Here is an 18,575-nt window from a genome sequence, read left to right as displayed (position 1 = left end):
GAATAAACATTTATATAGATGCCTGTATGTATGCCTGCTTATATTCTGAGCGTCTTTCTTTTAAAAGCATATTAATCATTTCAAACTCAGCGTACATTTTCATGATTATCCAAAACTTTTGGGATTTTATTTTTTCCAAGGACTTTTCCAGGCCTGGAAATAACCCATTTTAAAATTCCATGACCTTTCCAGGTTTTCCATGAGCGTAAGACCCCTGATAGTTGTTTACCTGGCGGAAGCTGTAAACAGCAACACTTTATGTGCATAAAACGGTTTCCCCTCCACCAGGAACGTGACGTCAGACATGTCCTTGTTGTTCAGGAAGTGGGGGTCTGGAGAAGAGCACATCGAGTACAGCCAGATGAGTCGTCTACACTTCAGATGCAGAACAGCAAACAACAAAAGATCAAGCTCATGTGGTCGCAACTCCTTTCACGAGTATTCTAAAAGTCTGGCAGTTGGTTTTATAGCCGGTCCTTTGAGATCCTGATGAATCAATTAGCTTATTAAAGCGTTCATTCTCTCCCTACAGAAAGTGAGACATGTGACCCTGTTGCCGGTCCACCACTAGGTGGCGCTGCAGCACAGTCGCTGGACCTCCTCCTGCTCTCATCATAGGAAACGTGAGAGACATGAGAATGTGGAAATGTCTGTGACCTTCCCAACTTTAAAAGGAGCTTTGAATCCAGATCAGTCTGATAAATTACTTCATTACAGACATGCTTCTAAAACACATCATGATTAATGTTCAAAGGGAGTTTATAAATGTGTAACGCATCACTGCCACTCAATATCGGGGACTTTTGACAGTAAGATTTAAGACATTTAAACATCGTCAAGAGACTTTTTTTTTAGGAAGCAGAATTGACTCGTCATGACGTGCAGGTACTCTGAGAAAAAAGCTAAAAATGAAAATATACTTATATATATACTTATATAATATATTATTTATCACTTTACCTTTCTATACTTTACTTACTGTTTTACAAACTAGTTACACCTGATCGCATATATATATATATATATATATATATATATATATATATATATATATATATATATATATATATATATATATATATATTTATATATATATTTATATATATATATATATATATATGTTCTGTTTGCATTCAGTTTATTAATGTGCAGTATATTTTTTTAACATTTATTTTCTTTGTGCACTATTTCATATCTTCTCAAAAACTCAAATTCTTGTCTCGTCTTCAGCACAATTTGATGAACAAGTAATCTCTGACCTCCACCAAGTTGGAGACATATTCCCCTAAAACACGACTGGAGTCTCTTGTCTTGCCGCTGCAGCTCAAACCCGGCTGTCAGTCCGTCGTCACTCAGCCTCACTTAATGCACAAAGTACAGGAAACTATTTTTAACCGTCTCTCTTACCTAAGCGCGAGGTCTGCTTCTTCTTGAGCTCCGTCAGCTTAGGGATGGGGAAGGGCCCGTAGCACTGCGTGAAGATGACTGACAGCTGCTGGCTTATCACCTCGTTCTGCAAACAGACGCCAAACACCAGTGAGGACAGGAACTTTTTCGGGGCAAAAATCATATGTAAATGTATGATAATATAGTTTGGGAGTGCAACTAAATATATGCAAATATGAGCGTTAATGTCGTGAGCACGGGGCGGTTTGTATTCCCATTCCTCGTTCCTCTAACGAGCGCTTCGTTTTACATGCACGTGAGGAAGAAAGTGACCTTGCTGGAGCGGAGGATCTGGAACATGAGCGGCAGGCCGTGCGTGATGAGCTCCTCCGTGTACTCCTCCTCCTGGATGCAGCTGAAGTCTTTGAGCAGGCCCTGGATCAGCGGCCGGCGGTGCTGGACGAAGCAGGTGCGCAGGGACTCCAGCCAGGTGTGCAGCGTCCAGGGAACGCCTGGGAATGACACGGCGCCAACAGTGAATACACACAACGCCGAGGCAGAGCGCATTCAGGGAGGGGGGGGCGACAGGACCGACCATGTTTCCATCACTTTGCGTGGAGTTGAAGGGCGAGCGCATGAGTGTTGGATTAGTGGAAAGTCGGAGGCTCCGGCGGAAATATCAAGACAGCACTTGAGTACAATTAATGAATGTCCTGTTAAAAAAAAATAAGGAATGTAATGTTCTGCAACAATGATGAGCGGCGGATGTGTGTATATGAGAGAAACATAAATAATGACATGACGGTGGAGGAGGAGAACGCTAATCATCATTTATCAAGCAAAAGTTTCTCAAATTAAAGTATTTGCTGCTTTTCTGCGTTTCAGAATAGCACAAGTGTGTCATCTGTGAGTTTTGGGTTCTTGGTCGGTCAACACAAGCTATTTAAAGATGTCCCTTCAGGCTCCGGGAGCTTGTGATGGGCATTTTTTACTATTCCTTTTGATTGAAAAGTTCCTTCTTGACCTTGGAAACCGGAGTTCACGAAACAATCTCATCACAAAACCATTTAGAGGCTACAGCCAGAAGACGGTTAGCACGAGGACTGGAAGCAGGGGGACGCAGTGGAGCTTCAGTGCAGACACTGACAGATGCACACAGACAGCGGACACACACACACACACACTTCCAAATTTGTATGCAGACATTCATATATTCATATGCAGACGCGTTCCACACACCAGCAAGAAGAGGAGTTGTGTGTTTGTTGTATTTGGCTAATAAAAATGTCAAAAAAGAAAACAGCGTGACAGCTTAAGGAAGCGTTGTAATACTCGAGAACTTGGTCTCAGACAAAGAGGACTCGTTCAATTTTCTTTCAAGACCACAACTGATTTCTATAAACTGTCAACTGTTGATTTAGAAACACCATTATTGGGATTGCTCATAGAAAACAAAGGGAAATTCCCTCACGTAAAATTCCCCTCCGCAATGACTTTTGATTGGTCATCATCAAGAAAATCGTCTAAAGGTAACGGAATAATCTCACCTCTAGCTAACGTGTGACATCTTGTTTGTTCAATCTGTAAAAAACTAACAGAAGTTTAGTTTTTCAGGCGGATATAAAGCGATATATCATGTTAATTAATGAGCTTTAGATTTAGTAACATTTGGATACAGCTTGGCTGGCCTCTGTTCCTGGTCTTTGAGCTATGCTAAGCTAAGCTAAGCTAATCGGCTGCCGATTCATATTTAACGTACACGCATGTGAGAGGGGTATCAATCTTCTTAACCCTCGTCAAGAAAGCAAATATTTCTCAGCCTGAAATTGAACTATAATTTAAAAAAAATTTTGATCTATAATTTCAAAACGAATGTGAGCCGACTGAAAGGTCCAGACTCAGCTACTAAATGGCTCTTGTGGTGAGATTGTTTTGTCAGCTGAAAGAAATTAGCCAATTAATCCTAATAAAATCCTGACGTTAGCCCAAATAAAAGTAGCACAAGACCGATTATCGCCTGGGATATTTAAAAAAAAAAAAAGTCCTACTTCCTGCGAAGGTTGCGTGGTCGGATGAGTGGCGGTGATTGCTGAGAGTGTGTACAGGACAGCACAGGACAGGACAGGCACACAGCATGAGCACATCTCCAGGACAGCTGGAAGCACCAGAGAGCGATGCACGTGTGCCAGTGAAGCATGTATTAGTAAATCTGACCTAAGCTGCGGATGTCTATGGTGATGTCCACATGGCCGTGCTCTGCGCTATGGTACATGGCCTCTCTCAGGGCCCTCAGTTTGGCCTTTCCTGTTCGCAGCGTCCCTCCGCCGTTGGCCTGCGGCGCCAACCTCTTCTCCCCGGGATCCGTGCTCTCGGCCAGGATTTCCTCCAGGGACAGCACGTCCCCCTTCTCCTGCTCCGACTGCGACAGGAGCTTCCGAAACACGTTCCTGGAGGGGAAGAGGGAGGAAATAAAAACCAGACAGAGATTAAAGGAAAGCACAGCGATAAGACACAGTGACAGATTGTTTTATGGTCAGGGCGAGTTGCGGGGAGGGGATGAGAAAAAATGCAAAACACAGAGCACAGCCTGAGGTCACAGACTGGAAAATGCTTCTAATTTAAGCACACGAACGGTGTTAAATCCACATTAAGCTCATCCAGCCTCTCGAGCTCTGATGGCACTCAAAATATCCTCGTGTACTTAATTAAGCGCGATCGTTCCGTGGAGTCAAAACACATGAAGCTGACACCGATTGCCTCCTCTGAAAAAGAACAGATGGTAAAAAAAACGTCAGAAAAAGAACGTGAACGTTTGTTCAAGGCGGCGGATTCATACCGAATGCTGCCGAATGTAACGTATACAGCGAGATCACGGCCCATGATGCATCGCTGCTACCATCTGCTTTCGTGAGGAGGGGCTCGTTAAGAGGCCAAGTCCTGCACGGCATCATATCCTGTTTGGGAGATTGTTTGATCTCGGATGGCAAGTCGGTGGGAGGTTCACGGCCGTCACTTTGAAGCTGTTGGGAGAATCTTGTTTGATCTCCTACAACAGCCACCACTCTTTTTCGATTTTGCAGATTGGCTGCTTTCGTCCCGTTCAGCTTCAAGATCATTAGTGAGGACCAACATGGATGTTGGGTGGTAAGGACTGACTCACAGTCGCATCTCAGCTCGTCACGAAGGTGCGTGGATCAGTCGAGTTCCTTTACACCACATTCTGAAAGCTATTTCTTTCAGGACTTGTTGTACTTGGGGTATTGTCACGTTGAAAAGGCAAAGGCTTCCCCAAAACTGTGGAGGAAGTGCAGCATTGTCTAAAATAACAGTGCGTACTTTCGCTTTAAAGCTGCCAGATCCGAAATTGGGAGCATTTTTGATGTTGGCGGCAAGCCAGCGGCTCATAGCTAACAGTGCTAACAGCGCTAACAGTGCAAACTACTGCAGGAGAGCTGACAGATGTTACAGTGTTTAATAGACATAACATAGATACACAGAGATCATATAACATAGATAATAGTTGCTTGCTGCTCCATTGATGTTCAGAATGTTAAATACCATAACAAACACAAGCTGGGGTCCAGCTCAAACCCTGAAAAAGCCCCACATCAAAAATGTCCACATACTTTTAGCCATATGGTTTACATGAGGTCCATATAAGAAAATAGTTAAAGGAAATACACGTATTTGCTGTTTTACGAAGGCTTAGTTAAAAGATTGATATCAGAAAGAGCTCTGCGACCTAGCCTAGCTTTTAGCTTAGCACAAAGACTGGAACACCCGGAAGTCAAAAGCGGGCTCTAAGAATCCAACGGAAAAACAGATCCTGGACATTCCAGAACCCGTAACCTCGACATTCTGGAACCCAGGCTGGTTCTAAGTCAAAAGTGGGTTAAAAGTCAAGAGTGGGTTCTCAGAATCCAACGAAAAACAGATCCCGGACATTCCGGAATCCGTAACTTGGACATTCTGTCTCATCTCATTTCCAATTCTTCTTTTTCTTCTTGCCTTATATGCAAACTTCATGTGAGGACTTTTACACCCCACCGTCTCCCAACCAATCCGCATGCAGTTTGGACCAGCTCACGACTCGCTGCCGCATTACCCTCATTCCATAATTGATTGTCTTAATAATGCTGCATTGTGTTGTTGGCTTCCCACTCCACTTCCTGACAGCTCTCTCTGCTCTGAATGTTAACGGGCTTTATCTTACTCAGCTGCGGGGAAATGATGTCAAACTGGAGCCGTAAGTGGCGCTGAATGGACTGCAGCAGCTTATCGCGGCCCGCTGTCTGACGGGGAGAGATCTGCTTCTCATATGCGGCAGGAGTCCGTGAGAGCCAGAGAGACCAGGGCCCAGTGTGTAAATGGATCAATACTGTGGTAATGGAAATATCTCTGCTGACTGGCACCTGTGTGTGTGTGTGTGAGTGTGTGTGATGGCCTGTATTACCTGTGGCCGTGTGCTGCTGCCAGGCTGAATGAGTTCATGTCTCCCAGGGGTGCAGAGGATATGCCGTTTCGACACATGGTCCCGATCATGGGGTCGGCCCCTCTCTCCAGAAGCAAACTCACCAGCTCAAAGTTACCTAAGCAGGGTGACACATGGACAAAGGGGTGAGTGCACTAAACTACAGCTTACACGGCATGCGTCGCAACCGTCTAGGCTGACCAGAGGTTTCGAGGCACTACTTTTGACAAAAACGCTCGTGTTTCACGGCACCGGAGTCCTTTTAGAAAACCTCTAATTTGACTTTACAGGGTCTGACAGTCTGCTACGTGCAGCCCTGGTCCTGGTTCTCCGTGCCTCCCTTCCCTCCAGCAACACATCCTGGGTTTCCAGCGGCGTGGTGTCAGTGCCGGCTCCCTAACGGAGCTCCGGCTGCAGGTGAACATGCATGATTTTGTCTCATTTAACACGGAATCCGCCCCGGTGGAACCGCTGACATTAAGAATAACGACATAGAAAAAGCCAATCTGCTCGCTGATGGTCTTGTTTACTTGTGAAGGTCATACAGAGGCATCGGTATTAAATCCAGACAGTTAAAAGTTCTTCACAGTAACTATTTCCATGTAGTGTTAATTTATACTTCTACTCCATATATCAGAGTGAAATTATATATATAAAAAAACAAATGACATGTGTCCCATATAGCCAACATTATAATGAGGGACTACTTTATGTGCACTATTAGGTGTGTATTGATCTGTATCTGTGTGTGTTGTAAACCATAAACACAGAGTTCCCTTCTCCAGTGTTGTTGTTAATAACTTGTTGCTGTGTAAAAAGGTCACATACGCAACAAACTGGCAGAGAGCATTATGGGCCGCCATCTTATCTGAACGCCATGTTGATAAGAGCGCTCGGAGGAAAGGAGGTGAAGAGCACACACACACCTAGACGGAGGGTCCACGTTTATATGTTCTAAAATAAAAAGTATCTGAAAATGGTTCCACATTGACAAACTACAAAAATGTACTCATTACTGATACATAGATAATAGTATTCTATATTAATATAGCACTTTGAAAGGAGCCATTCTGCATAATTAGCTCTTTTAAGTAACATTTTATAATCCAGGGGTTTTACATAATAATAATGTAATGGCGTATTCCTACAGTGTGTTATCTTGTATAAGTAGAGGATCTGAATAGCAGCACGGATGTGAAGTGGTTCTTTAAGTGGCTGTTGAAGTGGACAACAACTAAACATAAAGCACACGGTAGCTGCCAGTTAAACCAGTTAGATCTGCTCTGCTGGGAACAGAACTACTCACAACTGATCCCTCATGCACTCAAGCATTAAGAACTACTCTAGGTACCAGTTTACAAGTAATTTAAACACTTAAAATCAGCTGATACTTGCAGAGCCTACTCACTTTTATATATATATATATATATATATATATATATATATATATATATATATATATATATATATATATATATATAAGGGATTGCTAAGGGATTGTCGTCTTTATTTAATCTTCATTATTTACTATGGATGTTAGTAGTGATCATTATCCGTGGCTGTGTGTTAAATCACTGGCCGCCTACACCTTCCTCGAGGTCTCTCTCTGTGACGTGGAGATTCACTGCTTGATGTCACCTTTGACTGAACTTTAATTAAACTTTTGAAGATAACGTTCATTAGAGTTAATTAAAAAGGCTGCAGTGAAGATATTTATACTGTTAATAATGAGGCAATCATTGGCTAAATATGTGATGTATTAAAAGGAACAGTTGATGCCGCTCTCATGTCTGTGAGCGTGACGTGTGCCAGTTAGCTTAGCTTAGCATAACGATTGGCAATAGGCACTTTAATTCACATGTTTGTTCAACCAATAAAAATAAAATCTCAGATAGTAATTAAAAGTGATTAATAAATTAGATGATTACAGCTGGTGAGCTTAAAATCCTGCATGTCATGACCAATATCTCTTATATGCGGCGAATCAAGAATAAATATGGGTAATATTTGGGTCAAATATGAACGCCTGGACTCTGAGGGTGAAGAGAAATCCTCATATTTGCTCCTCGTGTGTGATTACCTGCAGCGGAGGCCAGCTGGAGCGGGGTCTCCGTGTAGTTCTCCGCCCCATCCTGCAGGGCGCCCTCCACGTTCGCTCTGTTATCCAGCAACAACTGTGGCGGGGAGGGATGGAGGGAGGTGGGGAATGCAGGGAGGGAGGGAGGGAAGGAGGGAGGAAGCAAACAGGCGAGGGGAGACGGTGTGTTACATCCAAGCTTGGCAACAGGGAAAGCCTCAACTGTTGGAACCGCCTGTACACTAAACACACTCTCACACTTCTTCATTAGCTTCTTGTTGTTGGTGACGACTTGCCTGAGATGTGAGCGGGTTTATTTTTCTACCTCCCCCAAAACAAAAAAAAAACACCACCTCTTATTGCGGTAGTGCAAGATGAGAAATACAAATAAATCCTGAGGGCGACGCTGTTCATCAGGCTTTCAGCCGGCGTCAGCTCATACAATAACTACCGCAACAGAATTCATTACATATTAGATGATGAACAAAACACAATTTGGCATTCCTGAAGCTGTGCATCAGGCTGGCTGAGCTCTGCTCGCTTTAAATGGCCTCCGGAGGTTTCTCCCTGCTGCTGTCGGACAAATCCTGAAGTTGTGGAGGAAACCGGGAGGCTACACAACTCATCTACACATCTCTTACAGCATATTAAAAACAGTTTGCCTTCGCCAAATAACTGCTGCACATATAGGATGAAGGCAGTAAAAAAAAAAAAAAACGACATATGGCATAATTATTATTATCATTACATCCTCATTTTGGTGCAAAGGTCAGGGCCACAGGTGAATGGTTACAGGTCATAAACGTCACTACCTGCACGACAGGCACGTGTCCGTGTAACACGGCGAAAGTGAGTGGCGTCCCATGGCGCGTTTCAGGGTAAACTGAGGGGTGCTTGTTTACTGTGCTTGGCACCTGGGAAGTCATAGGTGGGGTTCATGGGGGAGAGAGATACACAGCCATTAACATTCACAGCTCAGGGCGGGGGAGGGGGAGAAAAAAGGGGAGGGAGCGAGAAGCAGAATGCAGGAGGAGAAGTGTAAGCAAAGGAGGGCGGGATGGCAAGAAGGAGATTTTCCTCTTGAGTTTCTCAGAAAATCCTGAGCAGCTTGACTTCTATGTTCCGGCCTTCAGAGGCCGAGTTATTCTCTGAGTGGTGTTTCATTTCAAAAACACAACATCGGCAGAGGACTACAAACACAACCCGGCTAACGACTCGTGAAGAAAGCGGCGTCGGGGTAAAAATGGAAAAAAAAAACCCGCCGTCCGCCGTCGTTCTGCGACCGGCTAAAGGAGGGAATTACAGAAACGACTTCTAAACGGCGCCCCGGAGGAGGAAGAGCGGAGCGCTCGCGACAGACGTTTAACGTCGTAATGACACGTTTCATTTGAGCGCTGGTGCTTAACTCCAGCGGGACCGGTGGTGTTTGTGCGCTCACAGCGATGAATTATTAACGAGGTCATGATATGAGGCCCTTTCAGCAGAAACAGAGCCTGCACTGTGTTAAAGTGTCATGATGAGTCTGCAGAAGCATCACAAAAAAACTTTTACTTAGCGGCTCACTTCTTTTAGCCGTGCGGATAGTTTGCATTTTATATGTTGAGGTTTTGAAGTGATTGGAGCTTCATTAACTGTGATTGGTTGTGGGTTCAACAGAGGTCACGCTGACAGAATACACAACATATTCAGCGTCTTTGTGTATCTAGAAAAGCGCTATAAAAGTTTGAATTATTATATTATTTGTGTAAAATCCTTGGCACATAAAAGGATCTGCATGTCCTTTAGAAAAACTTGAGAACAATAGGTTCCTTTGTAATTTGGGTGAACTGATTTAAAACATGTATGAATCCCAGTGGAGTGCTTGATGAGTCAACACACACAGACACTAAAGCAACACAACAGCCAACAATGGGGTCACTATGGCGGAGGAGAGGCCATGAGGCATTTCTTTATCGGGAATATTCTTATTGATAACTACGATTAAAGCAGCTACACACACACACAAAGAGACAAAATGAGGATTTACAATAATAAAGTGTCACTGTTCTTAGTTAAACACACGTGCAATGAAGTTCATGCTTAACATACAGTCTGTGTCGCTAGATTATTATTTTCATTGCTTTCACGTGACGCTGCCAGGAGAACACCAGCATGCCGACAGCAGGCGAGGAGATGGAGACAGAGAGGGGAGGGGAGGAGCGACACAAAGCGGGATCATCGATTTCACACAACAAATGTAAATGAACATTTCGGACAACAAGAAAACACACACAACAGAAATGTGGATTTAATGCGACATTAAAGCGACGGTGTCCCGTGAACACCGACCTCGCTGTTGATGTCGGCGCCGGCGTCCAGCAGCATCTGGACCATGGCCTCGTCGCCGCGCACGCAGGCGTACATGAGAGGGGTCATTCCCTGTGGGAGGGAGAGGACGGGGTTACTGGGTTTCAGAGGAAAGGAACTGGATTTCGTTTTCGGCCGATCGCATCGCACACTGAATCTCTTTCTTGTTTTATTCTGCAGCTCTTTGGATTTTAAGAGTCGAGTAGCGCCACTAAACTGTGATTACGAATGCTCGTACTTGTACTTTCCTTGCATACTGTATGGACATTTTGTGCTACAATACTCCAATTGAGGTACTTGTACTTTTAACACTACATTTATTTGGATTTACTTGCTACCTTCTTGATTAACATACACAAATACTATGAAATGTGTGAAATATGAAGCATTGTTAATTGCATAATTTTAAATTGCATAATTTAAGGATTGTTTAATTAGGGCTGCATGATGTGAGTTTCTGAATATCGGGTTCACAGTTATCAGTGTATCTCAGTCATGAGGGTCATCATAAATTACTGTCATATTTAATGTGAATGAATGGATTCCAATCATGTTCATACCTTACTATTATGGGAAAAAACATGATTACGACATATTTAAATGATCGTACATTTAGAGATTGAGCATCCATAGACTTCCATACATTCAGACTTCTCTTTTGCAACCAGAGGAGTCGCCCCCTGGTGGTCAGTAGAGAGAATGCACGTTTATGGTACTTCACTTTCACTTTTCAGAACCGGAGGTTGCAGCCCGGTACAAATATGATAATGATCTCACACCTTGCAACACTGGCAGGTGTAGACAGAATATGTATTGACAAGACCAAAATATTATATTATATCCAAGTTTTAGACTTCAAAAACTAATTTTAATGATGTTTTCTCAACGATGAAGGATGTTTGCTTTTTGAACGTTCATTATCAAATGACTTAATTGCACTGCTCTGTTTTTGAGGATTTAACACCTAATTAATGAAGTGTACTCGCCTGCTAGAGTTGAGCATGTTGAGTCATTATCGTACCGAACACACACCCAAGATTCTTTGTTAATCTCTCTTCTTAACTGCATCATGAAAAATCAGTGCTATCATCAAAGCCCTGAAGAGACCGTCAGCGGCTCATAAGGAGCTCACAACCGCTTAGCTCTTTAGTTCTATAGGAAAAAAACATATATTCTGCAAGTCCTTTCTTTAGGTAATGTTCTTTAAATCACCATCTTGTCATTATAACCTCTAAAGTGCCAAATGTGAGTGTTAACCGCCGTCTACTGATCAGGCCCAGGACTCAAGATTGGCCTTAAATATACTCAGTATTCATACTTAACGCACGACTCATTTCATCGAGACATTTGCAGCAGTATTCTCTCAGGGTCTAATTTTCCAGACAAAATCATAACTGCCTCAAAATAGCTGTGTCTTTCCACGGAGAGCGACAGCATATGTGGGCTGTGAAACTCCGCATTACATCTTATATCTCCACATGCCACCGTGTGCGCAGAGCGGCTCACCAAAGACTTATTGAAAAGGGTGAAAATCACTAAAGAACTTTATATTAAAAGCAGGCGGTGAGCTCCTCCCGTTCATCGCACTTGGAAGTGGACGAGCTTCCACAAAACGGCCTTTGATCGCACGTCTGATCGGGGCCCAAACAGGCCTTTAGCGACGCACACGTAGCGCAACAAAGCCCTTTATGTGGAACGCCGATGTCCCTTTGTGGTGATTCCTTCTTCAATATTTCCCGGACGCCGATCTACTTAATCAGCAGACGGCTAAAGGAGCGATAGGCGCCGGACCCTGATGATCATTGTGATGAGTTCAAATGCTTCTCATCCGTGATGGCAGCTTTCCCTTTATCGCTCCTGTAACGCTGCCGGGTCCCCGGCACCGTTTAGCAGCTTTTACTAGTGAATAAAAAGCCTGTATGTCACCGCAGCTTGTGCTTTATTTGAGGAGGTGAGGCAGAAAAGTGTCAATCAATACAATTAGTCACTCAGAAAGACCTGTGGATGGATGGATGGATAGATGGATGGATGGATGGATAGATAGATAGATACTTTATTCGTCCCCGGGGGGGAATATGTTTGTGGCAGCAGCAAGCACGTTACATAGTAAACATGAACATACTAAGTATGGAAAATACTCAATATATACAATGTAATAAAATAGCAGAGCAGAACTTATTAATTTAAGGGTTAGTGTTAGTCAAATACTGAGAAATATGACATGTTCTGTTCCATTCTGACTGAATGTGGTGTCAATCCACCTGCCAGCTGTGGATGAAATGAAATTAAAATATAGGTTTATGCTAGAACAAAAAAATCCTGAACATCAAGTCTTTTACAGTATCTGAGAGGAGACCTGCCAGGCACAGCTTTCTGAACAAGGAGAATCAAACAGCACTATTAGCTTCCACTTAGCAGAGCGAGGAATACATACGCAGTTCTTCCATTGACTGGAGAAGGAAGAGAATCCCTAATGACATCACCACTTGATGCAGTAAGACATCGACCCGGCGGTCAAAGCAAACGCATCAGAGCAAAGTGTTGCAGTATCAGGTGCAAATGGACCGTTAAGTCAAAAGTAGTCTGCAACGCACAGCTACTGCCAGTCTGTTTATTTAACGGAAATATCTGTATTCAGATTCAAGTTGTATTCATTTTGGATAATTGTGAGTCTTTGTTCACTTTTATTCTCCTATGTGGTGATAAACAATCTATCTTTTGGTTTTGGAGAAACAATGTGTCACATCTATATATATATCTATGTATATAATATATATACAGTATACACAGCAGATTTAAACAGTTGAGTAGTGCTACTAAATTCTGACATCCCCTTGGGCTTTAGAAAAAACTGTCAAAAGATTAATAGGAAACTAATTTGCAGATGAATTAATTAATTGATTTTGTTGATTCAATCATTAGTTGGAGCCGTATTTTGAGTAATTTAAATGGATTTATGGCTGTTTATCATCATCATCATCATCATTCAATCATTGCATAACTCAAAGGGAGCAGCTTGTGAACTAGGTTATACTTGTTAGAAATCAATTGTGTCGGTGTGTGATGTCATTGCTGTATCGAGGTAACCCGTCACCTGTTCGCTCATGCTGTTGATGCCGTCCGGCCCCAGCAGGTTCACGGCCTGCTTGACGAGGTCCGTCCGCCCGCAGTTGAGCATCCTGAAGCCCAGATCCTGCAGGAACTTGGCCTCCGTGGAGGCGGCGTCCAGCTTCCTGGTGGCACAGAAGCAATCCTCCGCCCTGCAGGTGGAAACAGCCGATCCATTACCGTGATTAAGTGGGAGCTTATCTCTGGAATGGATTTTGTAATCTGCGGATAAACATCTCCATCGTACACGGAAGGAAACAGAACGAGAGCAACTCCCCTGTTCCAACTTTAACTCTTTCATTTATAATATTAACTGCGACTTCACAGGTTTCGAAATCAAAGTCATTTCCCTTTGCAGTTGTCAACGTGTCATTTTTCTCTGCTTCCATCCTTCCTTAAAGAAGCTTTTCTCCAGGTAAGGCTTTTGCTGTGACTCATTATTGCACTCATGTCTCCCGTAAAGCCTCTTAATCCAATCCGTGAGCAGCCGTCACAGCTGCCGTCTCCGCGAGGTCACAGAGGAGCCGATTCACGATGTTTTGTCAAATGTTACGCGACAATTATAGCTGACATTATGTAAAGAGATGTTAATTGGCAATTCACACCTCTCAGTGTTTCATTTATTATTTCTCCGCGAGCATTCGAGATGCGATGCGACTCTTAACCCACTGACACCGACACAACGCCGCAGACCGAGCTGCCGTGTGAGCAGCATCGTGTGCGGCTAGTGACGGGCGTGTTTGTGAGGATAAAAGGGGAGAAGCGGGGGAGAATATATAGTGAGACGGAAACGAGTGAAGAGAAGATTTATCCCCAAATCAGGAAGCCAGCAGACTAGTCGCTGCTGTCCATTAAAAGAGGGACAAACACTTGATTTAGTCACTTTAAGGTGAGGTATTTCAGTTTAACAAGAGTCTATAGCCATGCTTTAAGCTAAACGCTAGCATCAGTATGCTAACATGCTTGTTTTTTAGCAGACATGATGGAAATCATCCGGGTTTAGCATGCGAACATTTGCTAATTAGCACTAAACAGCTGAGGCTGATGGGAAGGTCATTAGTTTTGCAGCTGTGTGGTTATAAACCAAAGCAGGGGGCATATTGAAATGTGAATCTGATGATGGCGCTCGATGAAAAGCAAAATATTTCACTAAAAAACACCAATAAATAGCTCAATGGGAATATCCTGGTAGAATAAAGGTAAACATAATAATAAAGAAACGAAATGTCATGGCGACATGTCCTGCTATCGTAATGATCAAAGGACGGACTGAGCTTAATTTGTGCCAGGAAGTGGCAATTAACAGATGATATGTGACTCCATCAAAGAGCCACAGCAACCAAAACCTAGACAAAGGACACACACACACACACCCACACACACACACAACAATTATCAGCCGTTTTGTGCCGAGCGGACTTTTAGATTTTTTATCTCTGTTATTATGACAGTAAAGATACCTGGCTTTTGATTGTTTTTATTTTATTCTACTTTTAGTTTCAAATGTTTTACTGACTTTAGAAATAGTGTGGGTTCTTGTTAACATGGTTGTCGTTATCGTAAGCAGTTTTATTGCTGTTGATTTATGGTTTGCTTTATTATTTTGTTTTTCCCTTTTCCCTTGGATATTAAATTACACATTGGTTTACATTACGTATAATTATGGGGACGTGAGGACGAGTAGTTGTTAGCTTGGTAGTGGCTAATAAGGATCCAAACAAAAATGTAATCAAATGAAATCTTACAGGCCAACAGAGGGCTTTATAGAGTATACACACTATTATTAGACTGTTGAAGGAGAGTTTGCATTGAGGATTTAAAAAGATTTGTACAAAGCTGGACCTTTTGAATGCCCTGAGAGATTTCAGAGTTAAGCTAAAGTTTATGATGATTAAAACTTCCAGACGCAAGGAGGACTCACTCCTTCACTCACTGAGGTTTATCTCAACCACTGAGATTTGGTCCCTCGCGAGAAGCTTGCTTGTTGCAGTAAAACCGTCACGAGCATCATATCCTTACTTTATTTGTCGGGGTTCACAGTCCACCCCGGGGAGCAGCAGCCGGGCGGCCTGCCTCACGTCGTCGCTGTCCACAGAGAAGCTCCGTCGATGCTCGGTGTGGGCCACCGCCACCCGGATCCACTCCATCAGCGGAGGCAGTACCAGGAACGGCCTGCAGGGGGAAAACAAAAGTTTGTTTTGCTCACACGAAACGTGCAAATCCAACGTTCTCATTCCCGACTCGTCACATACAGACGATTAGTCAGGACCCTTTAGGATCACTTTTCAACAGGCGGGGTAGTCCGATAAGACTTTTAAACTACTCGGCTAGGTAGAGGAAAAGATCACGGTTTGGGTTCAAATAAGTTTGTTACGTCACCGAAGTTACCTTTGTATTTTAAGTACGCTACTAAGTAAAAGTACTATTAAACTCAGCAAGCCAGGTCATTAAAAAACATCAAACAAAGTGTACTGCATTAAAATAAACATATATGTGAAATAATGTGCAAAATGAAGATAACATGATAGCATGCCAACAAAAACAGACATTCACAAATGTAGATCCCCATAATGTTACAGGCCATATCAATATATATTATCATGATTAGTGTGACCTATGTATGTTAAAATAAATTCATATGAACTAATCCTTTAAAACACACAGCTGCTCTATTCACCTTTCACATCAAATAGCTTAATAGAGACGCTGGTAGCACACACACTTTCAAATTAAAGATGCCTTTATAGAACTGAAAAGTCAGCTACACCAAATCAATATTTATTATTTATAACTCAGATTCTGCAACCTCCCTAAACACTGTTGTTACCTTCTTTAATCAAAATCAGTAATGAGTCTTGCCTGGCTGACATATTTCATAATTTATTTCCAGGACTAGTGTGTGTGTGTGTGTGTGTGTGTGTGTGTGTGTGTGTGTATTCTCTAATCACATAGCCTCTAACACACATGCTTATGTTGTTGTTCTGTCTGTTATTTATCTTTCCCCCCCACAATGCAACAGCAGCAAAATTCAGGTCAGTCATTCCTCAGACATTTGACCTCTTTACATCACTTCACGAGCAGAATGAGCTGATTTCTTTCCTACAGAAAAGATAATGATAAGAAACGCTTGGACTAATATAACATTTTACATGGATAACTTCTTAAAAAAAATAAAACACACACATGAAAGAACTGAAGGGAAATAGTTATTTGTTTTCTTGCTGAGAGTTATTGCGAGTAGTGTTGCGTTATGAGGCGTACCTTAGATTAGCATAAATACAAACAGCTAGGCTGGCTCTGTTCAAATATATACATACAAACAGCACTATATTGTTTATCTAATCCACACAGAATTATGAATACGTAATAACAATAAATAATGTAAATAATGTAATGTTTGCTAGCTTGTCAAGCTTTCATTCTCACACGCCACATATGCTAATGCTGTTTGCATGTTTACAGGGACAATAATGGCAGATTATTGGTTGAAATTCATAGTAATTGTTTGAAAGAATGGGTCCTTGGTTTCAGACAGAGGTTTTTTATTGTCTGTTACCGTCCTTTTCTTTCGGCTGAACCGACAATTTGTTGTTGAGCATGTAACTGTAGCGACCTGTAGCTAATTAAGCTAACATTAGCTACATGAGTTGGTTGAAAACGCACTCTTTTTCTCTTTTTTTTTAGACTGCAGCACAGTATCAAGCAATGCTAATTGGACAATTTGACCAGAGAAGAAATAATTGCCAAATTTCTGGGAAGAAAAGGTGCAAGGTGACTATTTAATCATGACATTTCTTTTTGAAAGTGAAGTGCTTCTGCAGCACATTGTTGGTGTTCTCGGACATCCATTCAGTCACACTGACTTCACACCAGTCGGACAACCCAGAGAAAGAAAAACAAACTACAAAGAAAACCCAGACAGAAAACCTGGTCTTCATTCTGCCATCCCATTCAGATTTGTCCTAACACATTCAACACCAGTAAGAAATCATTTCTTCATGTCCAAGAGGGCTTGATTCTCTGAGCTAACGCTAATGCATGGGACTAAAACACTCCTAATATAAAACACATGCGTGTATAATAATATAGTTATCTAGCAAATACGTATTACAAAATCAATGTATCATCATCTGGTTTCTTGTTTAAAAAAAATAAAGATATATATATATATATATATATATATATATATATATATATATATATCTTTATTTTGTATATATATATATATATAAATAATAATATATGTATATATATATATATATATATATATATATATATATATATATAAATAATTTGATCACAAAACAGAAATGACAAACTTTATTATCTTCCAGGACTTGGAGTTCATAGATCTAAATTATACAATGAGTCCATTCGCTGGCAGTCTGCCTTCAGTACATCCTCCTCATTCATAATAATCATCCTCATAAAAACTGTCCCTTTCTCTACTCTGTAAAATTAAACTTATGACAAAAAGAACAGCTTTATATATATATATATATATATATATATATATATATATATATATATATATATATATATATATATATATATATATATATATAGCTTATACAGCTTTCTGCAGTCGGCACTTAAAGCAGGTCATTGGTAGATAGGAGAAATCCCTTTCACCAGCTTCAGCAGATATTAAGCTTGATTATTTCCTCCATTTGTACTTAGCCATCATGACGATGGTCTTTTCTTATGAACTATTACGGTTACCTTTAGAAAATAATGTACTTATATGAAAGAAAGATGAATATAGTAGAGCTAAGAATAATTCTGTTTCGATAATATTAAGACAGAGTTCCTTTTAAGGCTTTTAAAACCATCAAACAGTCTCAGATGTACATTAGAAGACCTTAACACGTGAAATAAATTGGGCTAATTTCATGATATAGCCAGTTATATTCTATTATGAATCTATCAGTGAAGGCCCCAGCAGAGCTTTACTCCCTCTGGCAACCATCATTTCTAAAAAAAAACCATTAAAACAAGCACGTAGCCGACTGAGGGAAACCATTTGGGACTGTTGTGTTTACCGTGTCTGCAGCTGCTTGGTCCTTCTGTGATTTAGCTGTAAGCTCATGTTTAATAAAGGCAGCAGCTTTTAGATATTGACACTCTGTGTTTGACTAGTGCTTTTTTTTTTTTTTTTTTGTGCCAAGAATTTGAACTCTGGCGAGG

At 41.7% G+C, this 18,575-nt stretch overlaps 1 protein-coding gene across 2 annotated transcripts in view; it reads right to left on the bottom strand.

The window, feature by feature from the left end:
* LOC306752410 (ankyrin repeat and BTB/POZ domain-containing protein 3-A) overlaps positions 1–18,575 on the bottom strand; it is a gene marked incomplete at both ends in the record, with an annotated part of 133,132 nt that overhangs the window by 1,666 nt on the left and 112,891 nt on the right. For both annotated transcript variants that reach the window (XM_079236162.1, XM_079236163.1), the window contains 10 exons: positions 230–332; positions 1,408–1,513; positions 1,720–1,898; positions 3,601–3,833; positions 5,840–5,975; positions 7,938–8,031; positions 8,747–8,848; positions 10,263–10,352; positions 13,375–13,540; positions 15,408–15,560. In XM_079236162.1, the coding sequence (XP_079092288.1) occupies positions 230–332; positions 1,408–1,513; positions 1,720–1,898; positions 3,601–3,833; positions 5,840–5,975; positions 7,938–8,031; positions 8,747–8,848; positions 10,263–10,352; positions 13,375–13,540; positions 15,408–15,560 (1,362 nt within the window). The remainder of the gene's footprint in view (positions 1–229; positions 333–1,407; positions 1,514–1,719; positions 1,899–3,600; positions 3,834–5,839; positions 5,976–7,937; positions 8,032–8,746; positions 8,849–10,262; positions 10,353–13,374; positions 13,541–15,407; positions 15,561–18,575) is intronic.

This window comes from Taurulus bubalis, assembly GCF_910589615.1.
Source record: "Taurulus bubalis genome assembly, chromosome: 20".
Classification (NCBI taxonomy): Eukaryota; Metazoa; Chordata; class Actinopteri; order Perciformes; family Cottidae; genus Taurulus; species Taurulus bubalis.
This window is presented reverse-complemented; position numbering and strand designations above follow the sequence as displayed.